This window comes from Coffea eugenioides, unplaced genomic scaffold (assembly GCF_003713205.1).
Source record: "Coffea eugenioides isolate CCC68of unplaced genomic scaffold, Ceug_1.0 ScVebR1_55;HRSCAF=288, whole genome shotgun sequence".
Taxonomy (NCBI): Eukaryota; Viridiplantae; Streptophyta; class Magnoliopsida; order Gentianales; family Rubiaceae; genus Coffea; species Coffea eugenioides.
In genome coordinates, this window is record NW_020864408.1 from 112142 (window position 1) to 138120 (window position 25979).

The 25979-nt window shown below is 34.0% G+C and overlaps 2 protein-coding genes, 1 non-coding gene and 1 pseudogene across 3 annotated transcripts; all 4 read left to right on the forward strand.

Annotated features, from left to right (window-relative positions):
• Positions 1–659: 659 nt before the first annotated feature.
• LOC113758532 (GDSL esterase/lipase At1g29670-like) lies at positions 660–7639 on the forward strand. The gene is made up of 6 exons (XM_027301344.1): positions 660–909; positions 1406–1530; positions 4313–4558; positions 4683–4914; positions 6245–6333; positions 7397–7639. The coding sequence occupies exons 1-6, from the start codon at positions 660–662 to the stop codon at positions 7637–7639; spliced, it is 1185 nt and encodes a 394-aa protein (XP_027157145.1).
• Positions 7640–14173: 6534 nt separating this feature from the next.
• LOC113758540 ((-)-isopiperitenol/(-)-carveol dehydrogenase, mitochondrial-like) lies at positions 14174–15242 on the forward strand. Its single transcript, XM_027301352.1, has one exon. It carries the CDS (start codon positions 14210–14212, stop codon positions 14993–14995), a length of 786 nt encoding a protein of 261 aa, XP_027157153.1. The 5' UTR covers positions 14174–14209; the 3' UTR covers positions 14996–15242.
• A 3908-nt stretch (positions 15243–19150) lies between these two features.
• On the forward strand, positions 19151–19238 carry TRNAS-GCU. The gene has a single exon. It is a non-coding gene; the product is annotated as a tRNA-Ser (tRNA).
• A 2288-nt stretch (positions 19239–21526) lies between these two features.
• Positions 21527–22774, forward strand: LOC113758533 (annotated as a pseudogene).
• The last annotated feature ends 3205 nt before the right edge of the window (positions 22775–25979 follow it).

Consider the following 25979-nt stretch of genomic DNA (forward strand, 5'->3'; position numbering starts at 1 on the left):
TGGCAAAGCTAATATAGAAAAGAAGTATTATGGATTTTCTTATGAAAATACATACACTTAATCTACAAATAAAAAAATGATTGATAGAAGGCCAACTTTTATGGCTATATATACAATTATGTGTGATCGGTATTTTATAGTTACAAGTTGAGGGAAAAAAAACTCCACTCTTTTTTTCTTAATTTTTTTGGAAAAAATTACTTATGTCATTGAAATGGTGGTTTGGGGACTTTGAATTGAGTTTATGACAAAAGTAGTTAACATTTCTCCCCTGATCACATGTAGGGAAGCTTTTCTTGTTATTTGGCAAAGAAGAAGGGGGGTCCTCTTTATTCCCAAATCAAGAGTGGAGATCCTTAACTTTTGTAAAAACTAGAGGGGAAGTTTATATAATTTACCCTTATAAATATTATTTTACTGATCCACTGATTCAACAATCAATTCATTAGTTGAATCAGTGACCTATTTACCCGATTCCTTTGCGGGTCAGGTTTAACAGCACGTGGAGATGGAGTGGCTCCGCCCTCTCCCAAGGTGGACTACAACTACAGCCAACTGCAATAGCTCCTCTGCCTTCTATATTTTGGCAATGACTTTGGAATTTTGGTACCTCCACATCTGGCTTTTCCTATCACTTGCTTCTTGCCTCAGCGACAATCATGACTTTTGTAGCTAAGCAATGGGTTTTCTTGCCCGTCGTAGGAGTGGTTATCCTCTTCTTGCAACCATTTGCTCTGGGCAATCCTCAGGTCCCTTGTTACTTCATTTTCGGCGACTCCCAAGATGACAATGGCAACAACAATTACCTGAACACTACTGCCAAGGCAAATTATCCACCTTACGGCATTGATTTGCCGGAAGGTCCAACTGGTCGCTTCACCAATGGGCGAAACCAAGCGGACTTCATAGGTAACCATCTCTTTCTTTTCTATATCCAGCACAAAACTTTTTTTTATTGTATTATTTCTTTCAAAAAGTTTTTTGATTCGTATGGACTCTTTTATGAAGACTATATTCCACTTTGGACTCTTAAACGCATTTCAAGCTGAGTTTTTAAATTTTATTCTTGGACACTTTAACTCTTAAAATATGAAAACATCAACTTTAGTTCTTAAACTTCAGCTTCGAACATTACTCTTAAAATATGAAATCTATCTCGCAGGATTGTCAAAATTGATGGAATAGTACGTAAGTGATGCTTGAAGTTTAAGGACTGAAAAAAAAAGAGAGATGAATTTCATCTTTTAGGGGATAAAAGTGACACATATTTGAAGTTTAAAAACTAAAGTAGAAGTGCAGCAATAGTTTAAGGGTTCAGAATAACATTTGGCCCTTCATGTACAAGCTAGGGCTTGCCAACTTATATGCTACTTAATGATAGAAAGTATACGTCTGTTTCTGGCAGCTGAGCTCCTTGGATTTGAGGGCTACATGCCTCCATTTGCAAATATAAAAGGCCAGGACATCACTAAAGGTGTTAACTATGCATCAGCAGCATCCGGAATTCTTGACCAGACAGGTCGCCAGCTGGTAATTATACAACTTTGTTTTGAAAAATAAAAAGTTTTGAAATTTCAGATCAATGTTATATACTCTCATTACTTTGGTAAGAATACACTTACAAAATGAAAACAAAATTGCCTAAATCACTTCAGCCATTTTAAACCTTTTTTTTAAAAAAAAAAAATCACATTATAGTGTATATGTATCTCAATGCAAAGTAAATAGTTTATATTTTGTGCATCCACATGCTAAGAACTGATTTAACGGCCCTTTGTTTTGCAATTGCAGTATATTTAAGAAATCCAATTCTGTTCAATTTCAAGACTAACATAAACTCTCCAATTGTCTCTATTTTTCAATTTTGCTCTTGTCCATGTTTCTTGAAAGGCGTTCATGCTGGGTTATTGATGATTGGAATGTGATGCATTGTAGTACCAGACCTTTTGTATGACATTCAAAAACGAGAACATGTCACTGCCTAATAAGTCAGGTGCCATTAATGTGCAGTCTGCCTACTGAAAATTTTTTATGACACTGCAATAATTGAACAACAAGATAACAAATGATGTTGACAATCCACTGACCTTTTCTCGACAGGGAAACAATTTAATGGGATCTTACAGTATAGTACCTTGTACAGTACTAAGACATAAGGATGTCCATAAATGCCAAGTTTATTATTTGTGGTCTTCTTCAATTACCTATACACACATTGTACATGGTTCTATTATGTGTTACACTCAGTAGATCTCGACTTAAACATAATTTAACTAAATCAGAAGATGCATTAACATTTATAAATATTTATGAATTGAGAATTAGAATATTGGCAAATAAATTTCCTTTTGGCCAAAAATAATTTATAATGTGCTCCCGTTTGGATCATTGTTTTCTGAGGTCTTTGTTCAAAAAAATGTAATGTAACGATTTGATATATGTGAGATAAAAAGATGATTGAAAAATGTATTCATGAAAAGGTAAAAAATTTTTGAGAAAAAATGACAATCCAAAAATGGTCAAATCACAATATTATAGTGAGGAGACTACTTGGCTTCTTGATTTTCATTTTCTTTTAATTTTTGTATGCAATGAAATCTAGAGTGATTGTCCACTATGTGTAGATCAAAGTGTAGGCTCATTCTCGCATACTGCCAGTTAGAAGTGTTAAGTAGACTCAAGCTTAGACCCTTAATCCTCGCTTAACCACGATATGTTGGCATGGGAACTTATTCTGATTAGTTATTTTGACACCGATTCCAGTCACTTATTCACCATGGTTTTCGAACTATGTCCAAAATCCAGTACTATGAATGGTCGAATAAGAGGATACTGGCATGATCATATATCCACATTCTTCTCTGGTCACAAGTTCCATTTCAAATTAGCTTGCCTTTAGAGTGTAAACAAGTTAGAATGAGATGTACATAAGTTTCAATACAATATAAACAAATTAGAGTAGGATTTACAAAAATTTGAAATAGACATTTAAACTTGAAGTGGACTAAAATAGACTAATGAGGCATGGATCCTTGATTCAAGTGAATTTCATTTAACCTTGAAGTGGAAGAGAATTGTTTGGCGGTTCTATAGTTCAAGGCCAATGTTAGGGCTCCATTGGACCTTCCCGTTCTGACTTCTTCTTTTTATTTCTTTTTTTAAAAAAAAATATAATGTAAGTGGAGATCTCGAACTGAAATCACTCACTTATATTCTTTCCTTCCATACTGTTCAATCCATCCCTTCCTCTTCCAGTTTTGACTTTAGATCTAAGTATTCATACAATTGTCTTATCTAGGAGAATTTCAAATGGAAAATTTTTATTTATATTAGTTATATAGTTTTTTGGGTTAATTACATTTATCATCCCTGTGATTTTGACCAAATTACAAAACTACCTTGTTGTTTGGCAAAATTATAGTTAAACCCCTTGAATGACAAAACGTAAATCAAATACTCCCAGACATTAGTTGCTATCATATGTTGAATGCACCAACAATATATATATATATATATATATATATAAGTCCCAAATTACCCTTTTGTAAATTGAGTTGGTTACATGTATCTCACTTGAGGTTTGCCCCAATGACAAAATGAAACTTAAGAGTTTCTGGAAAATAGTTTAATGCTTTAAACAGCCAAATGTTTATTAAATAAAAATTTCACCTGTAAATTGCATCGATTTCAACAAAAGATTTAATGAAATTCTGAGAATACTGGTTAATTGCTAATCCCTTTTTTGCCAATTTTTTTCATGGCATCATTAATAGTAATGTTTGGTCAATACTATAGTTTTATTGACCAGCTATTATTGTTTAATATAGCAACCTTTTCCACGTTAGTGCACAAAAATCAAACTCCCTTTTTCAATTGGTGGATTAGTCTTTAAATTTTAACACAAATGAACCATATGGCACACAGAAGTGGTAAAAAAACTTAGGGGAAAAATGAAAAATGAAAAAAGGAACAAATAATGTTGTGAACATATCAGCTGCGGGCCATGGATTCTGGTCACAATGCCACAATGGCCTCATTAGAAATTTAAATCGTCATGACTCATAACTTGACCTATTTCTTCTTTATATTGTCCAATTTCTTGTCTGATACACATTTCCACTTCTTTAAAATAGCTTAATAAAAGAAAGCTAATGGAATACATTCATTATTACCGAATCATACTAAAAAATTTGTTTCAAAATCTCAAGAATCTAGTATAGGTGTTTTGCTTTTCTTTTTGTTGTTACTTACCTCTTGAGGGAGGCAAGTTAACCAAAACTCACACTACAATTGCTTTCTTTTTTACTAATAGGGCGATATCGTCAGCCTCAACCAACAATTGCAAAATCATAGAAGAGTAACTTCGCAGCTTGTGAGATTAATTGGGAACGAAGCTGCAACAAAAGAATACCTAGCCAAATGTTTGTATACTTTTGCAATTGGAAGTAATGATTACATCGACAGCTACTTACTCCCAGAATATTATCCTACAAGCCGCCTACGTACTCCAAGACAATTTGCTAGAATGTTGATTATAGAATATTCTCAGCAACTACGGGTTCGTATAATTATTTTCTTTTAACAGATTTCCATTTTTATTCATTAAATTTTGATGTTCACCTTGAATATACATTTAAAAAAAGAAAAAGAAAAAACCTAACTCGTATCCCTTTTGGTGCTAGAAATTGTACAGATTGGGGGCAAGAAAAATAGCTATCTTTGGGCTAGGTTTCCTTGGTTGTGTGCCTGGTTTGTTATCTATAGATGGTACATGTGTGGATTCTTTAAATAGTGAAGTTCAGTTATTCAATGAGGAGCTCAAGCCGCTGGTCGATGAACTGAATACCGAGTTAAGCGGTGCACATTTTATCTATGTAAATGTCACAGCAATCACTTTGAGCACTATGCCTGCAGGTACGTTGGAACTTCTACTTTATGGAAACCGAAAGTGTTTATTTAGACTCAACTTGCACAGATAATATAGGACGGTGACGAAGGCAAACCTGATGTTCATGCAAACGAAAAGAATATTAAGGTTTTGGTTACAAAATAAGCTTATTGGATTTAGTTTTACAACATTTTTGTTATAAAGACTAAAGTAAAATGTGTGGATAATAATTTGTTTCTTAGAAAAAGATGTAAGTTGGTAATTATTTTGTTAGTTACCACATTTAACATTCTTGGGTTATTTTCTTTTGAAGTTTATCAAAATCATGGTAATGCAATATCAAAATGAAGAGGTTCTTAAACCAAAGAATTTATCCCTTAATATAATATTTGTGTAGATGTCCTATACAATGGAGTGCACAATTCTATGAAGGTGTTTTAGGATGTGTTTGATAAAACTGAGATCAAAATTCAAATTTAAAATTTAAAGTCTGAATCCATTAAATTATTGTATTATTAAGTACTAAATCTAATATATTTGAGTATATATCACATTGAGTGATAAGTAAATAACTTTTCACTTATTTTTTGGAACAAATTTTGCCTAGAAAATTCAGTGTCGCTTAATTAATTTAGATGTTCTATTTTTATTATCAAACGAATCTGAATATGTTAAGATCTGAAGTCATTAAATTTAAGTGATAAATTGGATTATCAAACACGACCTAGTCATTTAACAATAAATTTATTAACTATTTTAATCAATGAACAATACTCAAACCGTTATTTACCAAAATTTGTACCCTTCTATGAATTTTTTTGGGTTCTTATATTTCATATTTTTCCTAATAAAATGATCTAAAGCGTCTAATACATTTTGAACAATTAGATTTGTTATCTTTTAACCATTTGAACACGCAATATTGGTTGCTAGTATATGGAATGATAATTCATCAGTATATATACTTGCATAAACTCGAACTCCAATGAAGCAAATTAACGTTTTAATGGAACGATTGACTTAGAAACACTTCAGCTACTCAGCATTTCACATGAAATTATAAAAGCAAAATTATCCTATCTTGCCACTTGCCACTTCCATTTGAATGTCTAGTTGGATACATAATATAGACCAGACAATTGGAGGGTTCACTCAGGAAATTTCAGTTTATGTAGAAACAAAAACGAAAAGAAAAGAAAAAAAGAAAAAAGGTCATTGTACATCTTCTACACATCTACTTCCACGTTTTTCTTTGATACTGTGTTTTTTTTTTCTTTTTTTCAATTCACTCTTACACTAAATCTATCTCAGAAATTTCAATTGATAAGGCACCATGCTGCAATGTGTCTACAACAGTTAGTGCTGGACAATGCAATCCTGGACAAATTCCCTGCAGCAGCAGAAACCAATATTATTTCTGGGATGATTTCCATCCCAGTGAAATAGTGTGTGAAGCATCTTCAAAATCGGCATACTCTGCATTATCCTCATTACTTAATGCTTATCCTTTTGGTATTGGTAGCCTAGCAAACACCGACTCTCGTGATAAACTGCAGATACAATAAAGTATGTTTGCAGATGTGTATTCTTTTTTCCTCTTTTTCCCCAACAAAGTGTGTTGTAATACTCTGAAAGTCTGATGAATTACTATGATTTTATGGCCACTTTGTAAACAATCACGGTTTGATGTAAACTATTTAATTATTATTAAAATTAAGTTAAGCCCAATATTTTGTTTTTTCCTTATAGACAAGACATTATTTCATGAACAAATAAAAAATCAATTTACAAAATTACCAAAAAGAAAAACAATTTATACTTTGTCAATGAGTAACCTTAGTTTTACAATTAGCTAAGATTAATTTTTCTTGATTTACATAAGGGTTTTTCTGGTGATCAGTACCCAATGGGCACTTGTTAGCACAGATAAATTACTTAATTTGTTATGTTGATACACACAATCACAATTATTGTGTCCTTTTTCTTATACATTTTTCCATGTTATCTGCACTTTTCTACTAAAAAACTAATACCTGAAACCCCTATTAATGAGTAAGTGGTGCACAACTTAACCAAACAGTTTATATAATTTTTTTTTTGTCAATAACTATTTATATAATTAAGCCATGTAAAAGGTGCAATGTCTAGGGATATTGATATGAAGAAATTCCGATCATAAATACAAGATGAATTAATTCTGTATGGCTAATCAATAAAGAACATAAAATCTAACCGCAAAAATTCAAATTCCAGTCAACAAAACAAGATAAAAGATTTCCAGTTTTAACTGATCATTTAAAAAAAAAACATATATAGCATCTAAAACAACTTCAAGAAACCTGTCATAGTTAGCATCAAGAAGCAGTACAATTAACCGAAAAAAACTAAACCATTACTATGATAAACACGAGAGGGGTACTTTTGTGGACTGTTTTCCGACAAAGATTCGGGGAGGTTGCTTTTGTGAGGATCATGTGGCTGCATATATACGGAATTTTCGCTTGTCAGTGTACCTCGGCCTTGCCATTAAGGTGGAGTTCTCCTGGATGTCGTAATCCGCGAGTGAGCGATCTTCATCTAGTTGTTTTGCCGGCGAATACGAGGCTCTGGGTGCTGAGGAGGGATTCCATCATTCTGTTGAAGCTTGGCCTTGACGACTTGGATGGTATCGGAAATTTCCACCTCAAGAACAATGGTCCTGCTGCTTTGGGATTTGACGAAGATCTGCATGCTTGCCCGGAATGGACTTAGAATGGTTAAGATAGTTTCGAGAAAGCGTGGACTGTGTTTAGCTGAGAAGCGTGAATTTTGGATTTGAATGATTAAGCGCGGGTTGATTAAGTGGTAGCTTATAAAGCAGGTTATGCGGGAAAAGGATTAAGCAATGAAAATCCTATTTGTGAATCGTTCAGGACACACTACTTCACTTTAATCTGAACTTTTGGAAATTTCTATTGCCTTTTGGAAATCCTTTTTACCCTATAAAACCTTTAAAAAAAAAATTACCAAGTGACGGGTGAGATTTAAGAAGTAAAAATGGAGAAAGAGGATTTGAATCGAGAACTCTAATTCATGAGGCTTTTAATTTTAAATACCACTTCACTTTAATCTGAACTTTTGGAAATTTCTATCGCCTTTCACCCTGTAAACTTATTCATTTGGTAATTCAAATATGTTAATCAATTGAACAGGGTAAAAGGGAATGCAATAAATAGAAAACATTGGGAATAAAAGAGTGTAATTATAGGAACAAAAATTATTAAGTCAAAAATTGAAAGTCCTAGAAGCTAGGCTGTGTTTGATTTTTGTTGTCACAACCCTCTTACACTATGGATTGGGGGCGTGATGTGCCTTTTGACTTACTATTAGTTAGAAGACATCATCCACAGACTATTCTTGCATGATTCGTGACCATTGTTAATATAAAATAAAAGAACATGTGTCACTCTAGTACGTAATGTAAAGAAGTGTAACATTAAAAATGTGACAATGTTTGTGAACTCCCAAAATACTAATGTATACTTTATGGAATGAAATTTGTAACATCTGACGAGTAATAAAGAATATATATATACACAGACACATATGATTGGTGCAGAAAGCTACCATTAGGAATTTTCTTTGCACTTCTTTCTTGCTTTCTTTTTTTGTATTTCCTATGTTTACTTTATTAATCAATCCCTCCATCCCAAATATTTGTCATTTTTCATGCAACTCAACATTTTAACAATAATGGTCTAGTGGTGATACTTAGACGGAGTTTTCAAACTTCACCCTCCACATTAAGAAATTTGAAGGGTGTATATTATCTTTCTAAAAAGGACAAGGAATAGGAGTGGCAAAAGAATAAAATTATGTACTAATTTTTTGAAAACGACACCAATTTGGAAAACGCAATAAAGAGAAAATTACGCTTTTAATTTGAGGCTAGGAGCTTGCCCACAAAAAAAAAATAAAAATAAAAATCGAGGCTAGGAATATCACGTAATTAGTAAGATTGTCAACTGCTGTGAATTGGACCGGTTGGGGTTTATCCGCATATTGCACTTTATCCCCATCAATTTCTGGTTTTGGTGATTTTGTGTTTTATTGGTTTGACTGAACCCAAATTCGACCCACTAAAATTTTGACCTAGTTGGGTCATAGCCCAATTATCATACACTAATAAACAACCCTACCCATCCAATTGCTACCCAAACTTTTATCGTCATGTTACTTGTAATTAGGCAAATTTTCATTTGCTTGTTTTATAAATCTGCATTATGAAAAAAAAAACATTTAGCGTGAAAATTATACCCCTAGGAGAATTTATATATGTCTCACAGATATAGACAAGTTGGAGGAGCTAGACAAGTCCTCCTCACAGTGTTAGAGACGGGTGTGAATAAGGTGTTGGAGATTTTGAGTATTTGACATGGAAGCGGTGGAGATGGGCGCAATGGTTGTGATAAGGATAGAGATGGAGGTGACAATAGTGGTAGGGATGGAGATGGAGGTAAGTAATAGTGGTGGTGGAGACAGCGGAGGTGATGGAGACAAAGTTGGTGGTAAAACACCTACATTTTGTTGGGATTGAAGCATGGAGGCAAAAAAGAAAACTACTCTCAAAAAAGATCCCAGCCCAAGGCAAAAAAGAGACTCTATATAGGAATTCAATAGAAAATCAGTCCTCAAAGTCTCCTCGCTTGTGTCCGATATTATCTCAAATTCTCAAAATTTTCATCCTGAGAACTAGGGATATAATTAAGTCGAGTTGAGTCGAACTCGAATATTATCATACACGAGTTTGACTCGACATGCAAGAAAGATACTCGAACTCGAGCGAGTAGTATTATTAGAACTCGAGTTGGAACTCGATGCATTGCTCACAGAACTCGAGCTCAATTCGCATGGGTTCAAGTAAATACGAACCTTATTGAGCTCAAGTTAGAAAATTTCATTTTCTTGACAATTTTTGAACGAAAAAACATTATTGCCCTTTAAAAATTTTGATATGACCTGAAACATTTCGTAAATTCAACCACTATTTTGAGTATAAGGGTAATATATAATAATATATAATATAATTCAACCACTATTTTATATAATAATATATTAAAGAATTAAAATTAAAAAGTTCGATAAGGGTCGACGCGCTTTCAAGTATTGCTTCTGGATACTCGAGTTTGACTTGCTCGACTTATTGAGTTCAAGGCACTCGATCTCGACTCGAACTCGATCAACCCGAGTTCGAGTCAAGTTTTTGATTGATCTGCGAGCAGATCAATTTGATTACAACCCTATTGACAATAGTATGATCTTTTGATAGATATGTAGAGAAATAGGTTTAACTAATTTGCAATATGAAACATAGAAGGATTTTCTTGATCTTTATTGAATCAACAAATGTGGTTCAATTCGAACACTCCATAAATTAATCCAAATTGCATATATTTTTCTATATTAGAAGAAATGAAAACTGAATAAATATAGATGTTGACAAGAATCAAAGAATGAGCATTGACTCGTGAATCTTTACTCGAGTCTTGCAACCAGTTATAATTTTTCTTTTTTTTTTCTTCAACTAGTTATAATTTTTTCCAGCTTGTACTTGTTCGTGACGGTAATTAATGAGCTTAATCTTTCCCTGCACTTAATAGTTAATACTAAATTTTTTTTCTTTTTAAAATTTTCTATATAAAATCTAAAGCAATTTGGGGTCGGAGATTGAGACGATATTTTACTGGACCGTTGGTTTTGAGTTCATGTATTAGAAGATTCCAAGTTCACCTCTTCCAAACGTTAGATCATGGTCTTATAATCAGTAATCACACGTCTCCATGTCATAGTTTCTCCTTCGGAACTTTATGTTGCATGTAATCTTTCACAAATCACAGTAACTTTAAAAGTAGCTAGCCATCTTTCAAAAAAGAAAAAGAAAAAAGAAAAATAGCTAGCCAAGAGTGAGAAGTTGTCCTTCCGGGGCACCATTTAATCAGTTGAACAGAATAATGAACAATAATACCATTTAACAAGTTGGCTGGTGGTCACCACCAAAAAATTAAGTATTGGGGGTGGACTTACCTCTCACCAATTTTTCACTATATATGACCGTTTTTAGAGACTTTTATTGATGGTGATTCAACTATCATCGACTTTCTTTTCTTCCTAAATTAGAATAGATTATATTATATAAATGTTATCGTTATAATAAATAAAAAAATATATCACAAACAGGAAACATTTGATAAAAAAAAGCGTAATTGTAGAAACAAAAATTTCTTTAGTCAAAAATTGAAAGTCCTTGAAGCTAGGCGTGTTTGATTTTGTTATGTGACTTTCCGATTACACCATGGCTTGGGTGTGACGCATATTTGACATAATGTTGGTTATCAAAAGACATCATCATCTACTGGATCCTTCAGTTAAATTTAATAAAGTGATTACAAAAGGGTAGAGAGAATAAGGGACAGAAGAATGCCTATTTAGAATTATCTTGGTGAAATCATCTCATGATATATCTTTCTCCTAAAAAAAATACACAAAATTTGTAGATAATTACCAAATATAACAAAAAAAAAATAGAAAAGGAAAAAATTGTGAAGAATGCCAAGAGCAAGGTTCTATTTGGCACTCTGAATCTACGACGGTTCTATGATCATTCTAGTTCTAGTAATCATTTCATAGGATTCATCATCTAAATTGGTTGGATGATGTATTAATTGAATGAAAGAACTTTGTTTAGATCAAGCGTTTTCCACCGTAGAATATAACTAGCCTAGGATAATAACTTAGCATCGATAGCAAGACGACTCTTTTCCCCTAGACTACCTTACACTTCGTGTCACTCTGTGGCAACATAGATATCAAATCACATGAAATGTGATAAACAGATTTGGCCTCTCGAAATACTAGTGTGTTTGCATTGTTACAACCGAAGCAGAATCGATTGTCAACCCATATGGGGCCGAGACAACGTATTAGACTTCTAAGTGGATCCCGGGATAATCAATGCGTTCTCTACACTATAGGTGAAATGCATGTCAAGAAGTCACACTTGAAGGTTGAAACTTAAAACTTGGAGATATATTGTTATAATCATGACTTAAAGATGCCTCCAAAATGGACTTTTTTTTCTTTCTTTTTTTCCTTTGTTGTCAACTTAATTATCCCTTAGATGACTAGGCCTTTAATTATCTCGTAGATGGCTCTCCTCCGCAAGATGCACAAAATTCCACCATTGTCGTGTTCACAAGAAGCATAAGATGACCGGCATCCACATAAAGATTCGACTTGATGTATTTGCCCTTTGAAACTCTCACAATACGCAGAATTGTCAATTGCTTACCAGTTTTGGACTTCTATGGCATCTGAGTTATCAGAAAAAATGCACCTAGTTTTTGAGTGACTGATTAATTTATGCATGTAAGTTGAAAGTAGAGTTACCAGCCTTCAAAAAATAGAGTGACGCCTAAAAGGTATGAAAATAAAGCATGGATACATTTCTCAGCATGCTCAATCTCAATTATTGACTTGGTGTTATTAATTATCATCTAGAAGACGTCAAAGATTTCAAGTATATTATTACTTTTTTTTTTGTTTTTCGAAAACACAAGATTCCAACTCGTGCTTTCAAATAAGTTGGCAAACTGTTTGGATTAGGGTTGCAAACGAATCGAATCATTGCAAGTCGTTCGAGTCAAAACTCGATTCGAGTTCGATCAATATCGAACTGGAGTCGAGTTTGAGTTGGTCAAATTAAAGTTGAATTCGAATTCAAAAATATTAAGTTTCGGCTCTTGAATTCGAATATATATGTATATATATATTATTTTAATAATAAAATTATATATATATTTTTTAATATTTTAATATTTATTAAAAATATTATTTTATTTATTTTTAAAATATAAAATAATTATTTTTATTTTTTTAAAATCAAAATTCAAATTTAAATTTAATTAAAATTTAATTTAATTAATTCAAAATTCAATTGACTGGATTGATTTGAAACTCCGCTGCTTTGAACCACCAAGTCCCAATTATCGTAACGGATCTTCTGTCCCACACCCTGTGTCATTCTCTGTCCCACTTTTTATTATATTGTTATTTCTCCTTTATAAATATCATGTTTTAGTTCTTTTTTGTTTCCTTAAGATCCAATAACTATTAATTTAGTAATACACAAAATTTAACAAACTCAAAAAATCAAAATGCATAAAAAATGAGATTTTTTTCTGAATTTTCTGCTTTATTTTTTAATTTTCTATTATATATTACTTTTTTGAAACTGTTGTATTTATTTTTTACTGAATTAATAGTTATTGGATCTTAAGAAAACAAAAAAGAACTAAAACATGATATTTGTGAAGGAGAAATAGCAATATAGTAAAAAGTGGGACAGAGAGTGGTACAGGGTGTGGGACAAAAGATCCGTTGCACCCAATTATTGAGTAAAAAATACTCCAGCACATGGGATGGGCAGTGGGCACATGATTAGGCAGAGGGAGGAACCTACGGTAGTTTGTGGGAGTATTATAAGGGATAATTGCAGAAATCTCCCCTGAGGTTTCTAACACTTGTACTGGTCTCCCCCGTGGTTTGAAAATTACACTAACCTCCCCTGAACTTACTAATCCTTTGCAAATTCAGTCCAAATAATTAAAATATTATTTTAGGGAGTAAAATTAGAATTTTGTACCAGATTTACCCTTCATGCTACATGTCCAATGAATGACAAAGTGCTACAAATTAATTAATAATTAATAAACTTTAAGGGGTGTAGTTTATGAACAAATAAGTATTACCTATTTAAAATACCGGCTCGTTATGGATATTTTATTTTCAAACATTTAATTTATGATAAATATATCAATATTTGTAAGTAAAATTCAAAAAGTGTTATAGTAATATTCTTACAAAAAGAAAATCGGTAAGTTATCTATTTAATATAAATTAAATATTTTTTAAAAAAAGAAATGGCCCATAAAGTATTAATTCTTTATGGCTTTCATTCATTAGATAAGTAAAGTATTGGCTGTTTATGGGTATTTTATTCTAAATTATTTAATTTATATTATATTTAACATCTAATTTCACTCCTTAAAATAATATTTTAATCGTTTGGACTGAATTTGCAAAGTATTAGTAAGTTCAGGGGAGGTCAGTGCAATTTTTCAAATCACAGAGGAGGCCAGTGCAATGTCAGAAACCTCAGGGGAGGTTTCTGCAATTACCCCGTATTATAAAGCAGCAATCCTCGAAGTTGTGGACGCATGGTACAAAATTTCTCCGAAAGAAGGACTGGCTTCTTGAGATAAAAAAAATTATCTCAAAAGAGCGATGGCACAACCACCTCCCAATATCACCAAAAAGTTGGAAGGCAAAGTTGCCATCATAACAGGTGGTGCCCGTGGCATAGGCGAGGCAACTGCTCGACTTTTTGCCAACCATGGTGCCAAAGTTGTGATCGCTGACATCCAAGATGAAGAGGGCCAAACCCTGGCCGAATCAATTGGCTCAAAAACCTGCAGCTATGTCCATTGCGATGTAGCTGATGAAGAGCAGGTCAAGAAAATTGTCGATTCAACTATCCATACCTATGGCCAACTAGATATCATGTTCAGCAACGCAGGAGTATTTAGCAAGTCAAAACAATTGGTGATCGATCTTGACTTTGCAGGACTTGATCGAATCATGGCCATCAACGTACGAGGCACGGCGGCATGTGTAAAACACGCAGCGAAAGCGATGGTGGAAAGGGGAGTAAAGGGTAGCATAGTGTGCACGGCGAGTTTAGCAGCCACCACGGGCGGAGAAAGTTGGACTGATTATTACATGTCAAAACATGCTATTTTGGGGCTGATGAGATGTGCTAGTAAGCAGCTAGGGCCGCATGGGATTAGGGTCAACACTGTTTCACCATTTGCTGTTGCTACACCGCTGGCGTGCAGCTCTTTTCAGATGGATGCTGAGGAATTTGAGAAGTTTCATCAGCCTCTTTCTTGCTTAAAAGGAACTATATTGAAAGTTAATCATATTGCTGACGCTGCTTTATTCCTTGCCTCTGATGATTCTGCATTTATCACAGGGCATAATCTGGTGGTTGACGGTGGATGTACGGTTTGATTATCGATTATCATCGCAACAGATGTTTGTACTTTTCTATTTTTTGAGTTAATTTTGTGAGTAGGTGAATTACTTCTTTTGTGAAAGACAATAATAATAACTTATTATTAGGAGATGAGGATCACTTTAATGTAAGGAGATTAATCTTATGTTTATGTAGTTTTCTCTCTTTTGTTCGAATAGTAAGGTTAGTAGGAAGATTGTAGCTAAAGCTCACGCTTTAGCCAATGTAACCAGAGTTTCATAATGCAAGATTTTATTTCTTTTCTTCTAAAAAATGTAAGGAGATTGTGGATGATGATTTAATGGTTGAAGACAATAACGGACTGGAACGGTTACTGAACCGATGGCTTTCTGGAAACGCTTAAAGGTAGGATAGCTCAGATTTTAAGTTTAGAAAAAAAAAAAATGTATGGATACGCTATTATCCTTTTCTTCCACGTGATTGAAGGAGTGGAAATTGGGAAGCCACGTCAGTGAGAGTGAGATGAAGATAGAGCTGTGCTACATCGGATCCGGGGTTCCGAGAGGTGTGACACCATTTGCACATGGTATAATATTATTTGTACAAGGTGTAATAATAGAACAACAGTGAGTAACACTAGAACAATATTTTTGTAGGTCCCACACGACGTGAAAATTGAGTTACAAGGAGTGATCTGAGCCGCACAAATTTTTTTGACCTAATCATGGCCGTGAACCTTCCGGAACGATTGTCTCTGACAACAGTTCCAGCCCCTCCTCCTGCTACATCCTTCCGTTTAATAATGACCTGACACAGAGCATTATTTTTTTTTTCAAACGATAACAAATTCACTAATCATGAACAAAAATTACAAAGCTGGAGCACTTGCTCCTACATCATCATTGGCTAAACTAGTCAGCCATTCAGGAAAAGATTCCTGCCACTCAATTTCGTTCATTAGGTTAATGGCCAAATTTTGCCAAAGTGGTGAGCTACAAAGTTACCTTCTCTTTTGAGAAGGAGAAGGAAAATTGGAGAAGGAAAATTCCGTCAAATCTTGTCTAAGCTTTAAAATATCAAAAAGAATGACTCCAATCTTTGGATCCTCTGCCTTTCTCGCATTAATTTTGTCAATTATTCCTTTACAGTCCGATTATATCATGACATTTCTCCAACCCTTTTGCTTTGCAATATTCAACGCCTGTCTGATAGCCAGAGCTTCCTCTACAGCCGATTCCCCAAGTTTGTCCTCACTATCTGTCCATGCTCCAATCAAGCCTCCATCATCTTTTCTGGCCACAATTCCTTTCCCCACTCTCTATTTCTGTGTGTTCAGACTGGCATCAGTATTCATGATTATATAACCCTTAGGTGGTAGTGACCACCTAACACCTTTTATAGCTTTGTCCTCCCCTGCTTTTCTGTCAAAGGCCTCCTCACTCCCTACGTTCATATACTCTAACCATTCCAGCATTGCCTTATTCACAGTCTCCCCAGGACACCTTCCATCTCTGTTAAACTGGATACCATTTCTGGACTTCCACACCTACCATAGAATATTTATAGTAAGAACTATGTGATCCCTCCCCTCAACTCTCTCTTTGGTATCCATCAGCCCATTCCACCAAAGCCAAAAATTGTGTCTGAAGTCCAACAATCCATCCCATCTAACGGATGCAGCTTTCCAAATCAATTTTGCATGTCTGCAAAAAAAGACATATGTTCTAGAGTTTCTGTCTTCTCTCCACAGCATACACATCTATCATCTCCTTTTCCAGTTCTCCTCTTCAATACCTCATTTACTGGCAGTATTCCCCGTAAACATTTCCATATAAAATGTTTTAGTTTATTTTTGGTGTTTAGACTCCATAAAAATTTCCAAGCTCCAGAGTTTTCTTCATTTTTGCTGTTATTCCCCTCCCTATACTCAGTCTGCTCCTTCCTGTTGTTCATCTCTTTAGCCATTACATAACCAGTTTTGACTGTGTATTGTCCAGAGAAAGATCTTGGCCAAACTAGTCTATCCTTGCTTCCACATGCACTCAGTGGGATACTCCCTATCCGAGCAGAGCATTAAACAAACAAAATCATTTACTGCGCCTGCAACTCAGAGTAGACAAAAGTATGGTTGCAACCATAGTTATTAAACTTGGTACGGAAAAGAGACTCGCGAAGGAGGAGGATTAACGGGTCACTGGTTCAACCAGTGGATGAGTGATTGAATCAGTGGGTCACTAAATATATTTAAATATTATATCTTATAATTTTTTATATAGGATATATGATATAAATTATTTTACGCATGAATAATAATTTTTACTTAATGTTATAGGAATTATTACTAAAATGAATATTTTCTCACTAAAAAAAGTATATATTTAATTTACTTTCAAAAAATGCAACACACACATATACATATATAGATATACACATACATACATACACACATTTATACATACATACATGCATACATACATATGTAAGTTTCGCACCGAGAATTTGAGATTGGCAAAAGGGCACAGTGACCCACGTGTCGACATATGTATGTATGTATGTATGTGTGTATATGTATCTGTATGTGTGCATGCATAACAGTGATATTATATATCGGTTAAGTATATACCTTTTTTCTATAAAAAATATTGTATTTTTAGTGATAGTTCCTTATCACAACAAATGGAAATTAAATATTTATAAAAATTATTTGACATTCAATTTTGTTTCTTTCTCATTATTCATAATTCCTTTTGATATTCAAATATACATTGGTATTCTCTTCGAAAAAAATTAAATAGTATAATTCATCACAACTAAATATTTTTAGTAAAAATAATTTATGTAATTTTTATGGGGTAATTTCAGAAACCTCCCCTGAGGTTTCTGACACTTTCACTGACCTCTCTTGAGGATTTAAAAATTATATTAACTTCCCTTGTTAGAAATTTGGGCCCATTACTTAAATAAGATATAGTGAAAGTACTACTTTGCCCTAAGACATTATGCATTATTACAAATGGATATATGACAAAAAAAAGATTAGGGGACTAAATAAATAAGATTAACTAATTAAACCAAAATAATGATTATTTCATCTCAAATTAGCAACCATAATTACAATAAAAAAATTGCATCAATTGCTATCCTAAGATGGCGCTATTTTTGTGATTGATATCACTTGAAAATAATCAGGACAAACAACCTTATATAATCTACATAGATAGATCTTATGAGTAAGAGAAATAGAAAATTTTTTGATTGACTTATTTTGTTGAATCTTGTGACGAAATAAAACTATTCATGCCTTTTGTTGCTGATTTATTGACTAAGACTTGTATGTTTTCTGCACCAATACTTTTACTTTCACCTCATCAACTATAATAAAAAGATTATTTATTTTACCCAAATTTAGATGCTTATACTAATAATTTAATGGCATTATAGAGTTAGTTGTGTTTTTTATATGTAGTTGCAAATGACAAAAAATATAACCATTACAATTTGCACTAGCTATGTGCAACGACCATCGTTGTTTCAGGTTATAGTTGCTATATCTTTTCAAATTTTACATATATCCCTTGACTTTTATTAATTATTTTATTCTTTTCTAATACAACTTGAGGACAATTAGAAAAGAGCATACATGAAAGAAAATTATCATCTCACTCCTCAATATACTTTTTTAATAATACTTTTTTTTTAATTGGATTGATTTTGTTACCAAAATCTTAAGTTCAAGGGAGTTTAGTATAATTTTTAAAACCTTAAGAGAGGTCAGTGAAAGTGTCCAAAACCTCAGAGGAGGTTTATGAAATTATCCTATTTTTTATATCTACAATTGTATCACCATTTGCTAGAGAGTACAATGTTCTTTACTAGTATTGATTTTCAAATTAGATAAATCATCATTATTTATCTATAAATTTGTTGGAACAAAAAAAGGCCCGGCTAGGTACTGACCGGGCCAGGCCGTGTCAATAAGAAGGGCCTTTCAAACAAAATCAATGCAAGGGGGTCTTCTTTAGTTTTCTTTATATTGTTGCCGCTTTCGAATCCTTTATGTTATTTATCGGAATCAAATTGCTGATAAAAGGTGTACATATATAATAGAGAAAGAAAAGAGAGAAAAAGCACTCCTTACTTTCTACTTTATGTGTAATCTAACAGAGTAATTATCTTTTAAAATAAAATTGGGAGAGATGGCTGAGTGGACTAAAGCGGCGGATTGCTAATCCGTTGTACGAGTTATTCGTACCGAGGGTTCGAATCCCTCTCTTTCCGTTTCCGTTGATGACTTGATTTTTTCAAATTTTGCAAATCTTTTCCTCTTAGTTAAACTACTAAGAAAAAGAAAATATAAAAGAAAAACCCCTTTTATTCTTCACGCCCAGGATTACGCCCGGGATCATTAGATAGGAATCCAAAGATGAAGAGAGAAACAAAAAATATCACTACTGTGTAAACGAAGAGTTTGAGAGTAAGCATTACACAATCTCCAAGATAATTTTTTTGAAAAAAAAAAAAGAGAATAGATCCTCCATTTTTCTAACACATGTACTATTTGGATACCAAGAAATGAGGTTCTTTATGGAAATAGAAAAGAATTTTCAGAAATTCATTTGGAATAAGAGTTTTTCACTAACCAAAAATTTTTTCACATCCACAATTAGATATTGCGGGGGCCCTATTTAATAACCTATAGGGTTAGGGCTTTTTTTTTACTGAAAAGGTTTAAAAATGAGAAAAAGAAAAGGGAGTAAGCCAGACTTTTCTCGACTATCAAAGAATTTCAATGTTTGAATCGAGAGTTCATACTCTAAAACTTATCTGATCTTATCAATTGTTAGAACTTTTTCACACATAAATCATGAATTTTCTCTGATATTATTAAATATCTCATCGAAAACTTACAGCAGCTTGCCAAACAAAAGCTAATAAAAAAAAGAAGACAGGTATGACTGGCATAAAATCTATGATTGGATTCAAAAAAGCATAGGCCTCGGGCAATTTTCCGAAGAAAAAACCACTCGAATAAAGGGCAGAATTAAGACAGATCCAGATTAAACTAAAAATATTAAGCATAACAGACTTTTTTTTCTTGGAGATAATTGCATTTTGATTGAGTTGTTGATATAAGTAAGGAAAATAACTAAGGAAAAGGAGAACAATTAAGGTAGATAAAAAATCCTTCTTTTGAACCCACCCAATCAAAAATCCTCCAATTCTCAAAAGAGAATAGAAGAAATCATACTTTCATACAATATCTTAATAGAATTCTATCTAATGATCAATAAATTAAGTTGAAGTCTATATCTACACGTATCAAAATCCTAGTAATAATTTATTTTATTGTAGAGATATTTCGATTGGGGTTGACAAACAACCATTATTCTTTATATTAGTGTTGAATAAAAATCTAAATGGGGCGTGGCCAAGCGGTAAGGCATCGGGTTTTGGTCCCGCTATTCGGAGGTTCGAATCCTTCCGTCCCAGAGCATATCCATTGTGTTATTATTAATTTAAAATAGAATAAAGAAGGTTTTATTTAAAGTCTAATTTTAGGTGAAATGTGTTTCTGATTTCTGATTTTTATCTTTTATGAATCATACTTTTTTCACAAACTTAACTCAATCGAGTTCAAATAACACGCAGGTATAAATTAATCTATTTAGGATCCGGGTAAGATGGGAACATGGATTCCACACGTTTGAATTCAAATTCAAAAAGGGCGAGTGATCTTTTCATTATATGTTCAAAATCTTCCTAATTTAGAGAAGTTAGTTATTTAGAAAAACCCTCTGTCCCATATCTATTTTCTATTTTATCAAAATTGAAATTTTCAACGATTCTATCTATTATTCTTTATCTCGTAAATGGGGTAGTCTAATTATTTATTAATTTTTCTATGGATTTCTGAATTCTAACTATATTTGGTACTAATAAAGTTGACTCAAACTCAATCGAATTAAGTCTCTTAATGTTAATATAGGTTAGGTTGAAATAAAAAAAGGAACAGCAATATAATAACACCACTCTTGAAAATAATAGAACTATCGAAGTATTATGTATTTGAGGGCATAAATGTCTTTCACCCTTCTCCTGTACCGAAACTCTGAGCCACTCGTCTGGCTGATCGTCTATAGGAAGTAATTTGCGACTCAACCCACGCTATAGATGGCAATTTATGCTTAATGTTTTATTAGATTGTCATAGCTTGATCTCTAGTTTCTATTAGTGTCCGATTTCTTGTTTGATAAACACATTCAGCTCTTTGAAATTGCTCAATAAAAGGAAGCTAACCCGAAGATATTCTTGTTGCCTAATTATAGATGATAAGTCCTACAACTTGACCAAAATTTCTTAGAAAATACAAAGAAAGGGAGCTCAGAGGCATAAATATTAACAAAAAAGAGTAATTGAGAAGGGAAAAAGGATGAGAATTTGATGAAAACCTCGTGTAAGTGCAAGACAAAAAATAGATGCAATGGTTTTTGAGTGATCAGCACCTTAGGTGTCAGTGCAAGATAAAAGCACAAGAATTCAACTTTTAAAGCAAAAATCTAAATATAATGTGGGAAAAAGAGTATAGGTGCTTTGCTTTTTGTTTTATTGTTAATTTTCACATGAAGGAGGTAACTTAACCAAAAGCCGCTCTACATAATGCTTTTTTATTTGCTAACAGGGCGATCTCTTCACCTTCAACGAACAATTGCCCAATCACGAGAGAGTAATTTCGCGCATCGTGCGGTTGATTGGAAACAGATCTGCAACAAAAGAATATGTAGCTAAATGTTTGTACACTGTTGCATTGGGGAATAATGATTACTTCAACAACTACTTGTTGCCAGAATATTATCCTACAAGCCACCTATATACTCCAAGAGAATTTGCCAGCTTGTTAATTAGGCATTATTCTCAGCAACTACGGGTTGGTTTAGTTATTATTATGTTTACTTTTCTTTAACAAAATTCAGTTTTCGTTCATTATTTTCATGTTCACCAGGTATATAAATTTTAAAAAAATAAAGAAAAAGAAAATTAACTTGAAACCCTTTTGGTGCTAGACTTTGTACAGATTGGGGGCAAGAAAAATAGCTGTTTTTCGGATTGGTTTGCTTGGTTGCATACCTGCTGAGTTATCTACAGATGGTAACTGTGTGGATTCTATTAACGATGAAGTTCTGTATTCAATGACAAGCTCAAGCCACTGGCTGATGAACTGAATACCGAATTAAGCGATGCACAATTTCTTTATGTAGATGTGAGAGCAATCAATTTGAACAATTTTTCCACCCCTGCAGGTACGTTGAGCTCCCATTTTATTGGAACATTCTGTTTGATTGACAAAATAGATTCTACCTTAATAAATAATAAATACTGCATTCAAACAAATTTTGTTGAGGAGATCTTAGTTTATGTTTCTTGTTTTCTCTTTTTTTTCCAACAAATGAAGTCATTGTATCAGTCCTGCTGTCTTACATTCCACTGTTTGCTTTGGCTTTTTTTTTTGCCGGTTCTGTTCTCTCTTTTTAATTCAATCTTACACTTAATCTATTTCAGAAATTACAATTGGCAATGCACCATGCTGCAAGGTGTCTGCAACAGTTGCTGGTGGACAGTGTATTCCTGGACAAATTCCCTGCAGCAACAGGAACCCATATTATTTTCGGGATGATTTCCATCCCATTGAAGTAGTAAATGAAGCATATTCAAGATTGGCATATTCTGTGTTATCCTCGTTACTTGATGCTGATCCTTTTGCCATTGGCGGCCTAGCAGGCAAAAACTACTGTCATGATAAAGTGAAGATACAATAGACTGTATTTATGTGTCCCATGATATTTCTAATATTCCAAGTTTCCAACAAGTCAAACTCGATGTAATAAAACTTGAGAGTTCGAATGTGCTAGTATGATATTATCTCCTCGATGGAAACAATATGTTACCATTAATCTTAGACTATTTATAATTACTATTAGAATTGTGTAAAAGCCTGATGTTTGTGTAGAATCCTCGTTCAGAATTTATTTAGTGTTCTTATAGTTCTAAAAGACCTTTATGTAATCACATGTTTGAGTGAGGATTCAAACCATGGCTTTATTAGTCCAAAAGACCTCGTTAATTTGTTTCATGAGATGACACAAAGTTAAATTATTAATATTATGTTATCCCATATTTAGTTACTTTTATGCAATTAGACATTTCATTTTACCAAGTTAATCCCTCATTCGTAAGATAAAATAATCTTACATTGGAGGTGATAACAGTTTTTCCAAGATAAATAAGGGGTGGGATTATACCATGTTCAACTAGTTTGCCCCTGTGATTGTTTTAACCCTAACACTCTCAAAACTATATAACCTACTTAAATAAATAAAAATTAGGAGAGGTGAGATTTAGAAAGTGAGGTGGCGAAAAGAAGATTTGAACTCATAATTTCTACGTCCTGATACTATACATTAAAATCGAATCATAATAAAATATTAGTGGCCCAAGCCCAGCCTGCTGCAAGGTTTCTCTCTCTCTGATACGAATGCGCGGATCTAGACGAACAATCAAGTTGAAAAGGCGGCACGTATGACCCCTCTAAACCCCGAGTTGATGAATTAAGATGAATCTCAACCCAACAACTAACGATTTAGTGAACCAACGATCTGGATAGAAGAACGCCACAATCAAGGTGTATACTTGATTGATAAGTTCAATTTGAATAACTCAAGAAAACTCTCAAGTATTCAAGCAAAGCTCTCTTGGAAGAGAAAAGTGAATAAACTCACAAATATTATGTAATTTCTGAATCCCTTTAACAAAGAGGAAGTATGGCTACTTATAGCCTTTACAAGCATTAACCCTAATCCCAAAATTGACTAAACTAACCCTACCAATTAATGAAAAGGATTCGGCCAGTCCTAAGTTCATAATGGACTGACTTTAACTAATATTTAACTATAAAAAGATAAATAATAGAACTAGCTTAACTCTTCCTTAAGCATGACCGCTTGGTGAGGGCACGCCTAACTAGTAACAGGCGCTGGAGGGTCTTCTACTTGGAGCAATGTGTAAAGTTTTGAATCTTCATTCTCCAAGCCTTCAATAATCTTTAAATCATCTCCAATTCGGCCTTGGATTGTACTCACAAGGGCTTGTAAAGATTCACGCATCTTCTTGGCACGAGCTCTTGTGACTGGACCACTTGGTACTTGAATGACTTGTGCAACTTGTGTTTGACCAGCCTTGAGCCCCTCATCAATCCCCTCCTCTTGAAGGCGATTTGTCCCCAAATCAAGCTCGTCATCTGCATGAAAAGGACTCAAGTCAGCCACATTGAATGTAGCATGTACTCCATACTCACCTGGAAGGTCAAGTTTGTAGGCATTGTCATTGATGCGCTCCACAACTTGAAATGGGCCATCACCCCGTGGAAGTAGTTTGTTGCGCCTTTGGTTTGGAAAACGCTCCTTTCTCATGTGTATCCAAACCCAATCACCTGGTTCAAACACCATCTTGCGACGTCCCTTGTTGGCACTTTGAATGTATTGAAGGGTACGTTTCTCAATATTAGCTCTAGTTTTGGTATGCAAATCCCGCACGAACTCAGCCTTTTTCTTACCATCTAGGTTAACTCTCTCAGAAATAGGTAAAGGAGACAAGTCTAAAGGTGTGAGAGGGTTAAATCCATAAACAATTTCAAAAGGTGAAAATTGAGTAGAAGTATGCACAGTGCGATTATATGCAAATTCAACATGAGGCAAGCAATCTTCCCAAGATGTAATGTTCTTTTTAATAATTGCTCGCAACAATGTAGATAAAGTCCGATTAACCACTTCAGTTTGTCCATCAGTTTGTGGGTGACTAGAAGTAGAAAAAAGCAATTTAGTCCCTAGTTACACCACAAAGTTTTCCAAAAGTAGCTAAGGAACCTTACATCCCTATCAGAAACAATGGTACGAGGTACCCCATGTAAACGCACTATGTATCTAAAGAATAAATCAGCCACATGTTTAGCATCATCAGTTTTATGGCAAGGAACGAAGTGAGCCATCTTTGAGAAACGATCAACTACCACATAAATGGAATCATGCCCTTGTCTAGTTCTGGGCAATCCAAGTACAAAATCCATAGACAAATCTACCTAAGATTCATGTGGAATGGGTAAAGGAGTGTAGAGTCCATAAGGATGTACCTTTGATTTTGCTTGATGACAAGTTACACACCTTTGTGTATGCCTCTCGACATCCCTCTTCATGCGAGGCTAGTAGAAATGTTCTCGGAGAATTGACAAGGTCTTGGCCACTCCAAAATGTCCCATGAGGCCTCCACCATGAGCCTCTCTAACCAACAAAAGTCACATGGAGCACATTGGAATACATAGTTTACCTTTGTAGTACAAGAACCCCTACGACATAGAATAATGCTCATGAGTAACTCATGGCAAGGTTGTGAAAATCTCACCAAAGTCTAGGTCAGCTGCGTATAAATCCTTAATGAATTCAAAGCCAAGCAACTTAGTGTCTAATGTAGTGATTAGTGTATATCTTCTAGAAAGTGCATCAGCCACTACATTAGTCTTTCCAACCTTATATTTGATGACAAAAGCAAAACTATCAATGAAAGATACCTACCTCGCATGCCTTTTGCTCAATTTGGTTTGTGATTTGATGTGTTTGAGCGATCATGATCAGTGTGGAGTATGAATTCCCGAGGTCTGAGGTAGTGTTGCCAAGCTAGGAGAGCTCGCACCAAGGCCATCAACTCCTTGTCATAAGTTGAGTAGTTCAACGTAGCACCACTCAACTTCTCACTAAAGTAGGCCACTGGTTTCCCCTCTTGTATTAGCACAGCTCCAATACCTACACCAGAAGCATCACACTCTACTTCAAAAGCCTTGTCAAAATTAGGTAAACTTAATACAGGTGCATGTGTGAGCTTGTGTTTAAGTAATTGGAAAGACTTAGCTTGTTCTTCTTCCCATTGGAACGGCACATTTTTCTTGATAATGGCTGTAAGTGGGGCAGCAATGGT

Coding starts and splice junctions, on each gene's coding strand:
- LOC113758532 (XM_027301344.1), top strand. CDS start 660: ATGACTTTTGTAGCTAAGCAATGGGTTTTCTTGCCCGTCGTAGGAGTG. Junction 1,531..4,312: donor ACCAGACAGGTCGCCAGCTG/GTAATTATACAA, acceptor TTTTACTAATAG/GGCGATATCGTCAGCCTCAA. Junction 4,559..4,682: donor AATATTCTCAGCAACTACGG/GTTCGTATAATT, acceptor TTTTGGTGCTAG/AAATTGTACAGATTGGGGGC.
- LOC113758540 (XM_027301352.1), top strand. CDS start 14,210: ATGGCACAACCACCTCCCAATATCACCAAAAAGTTGGAAGGCAAAGTT.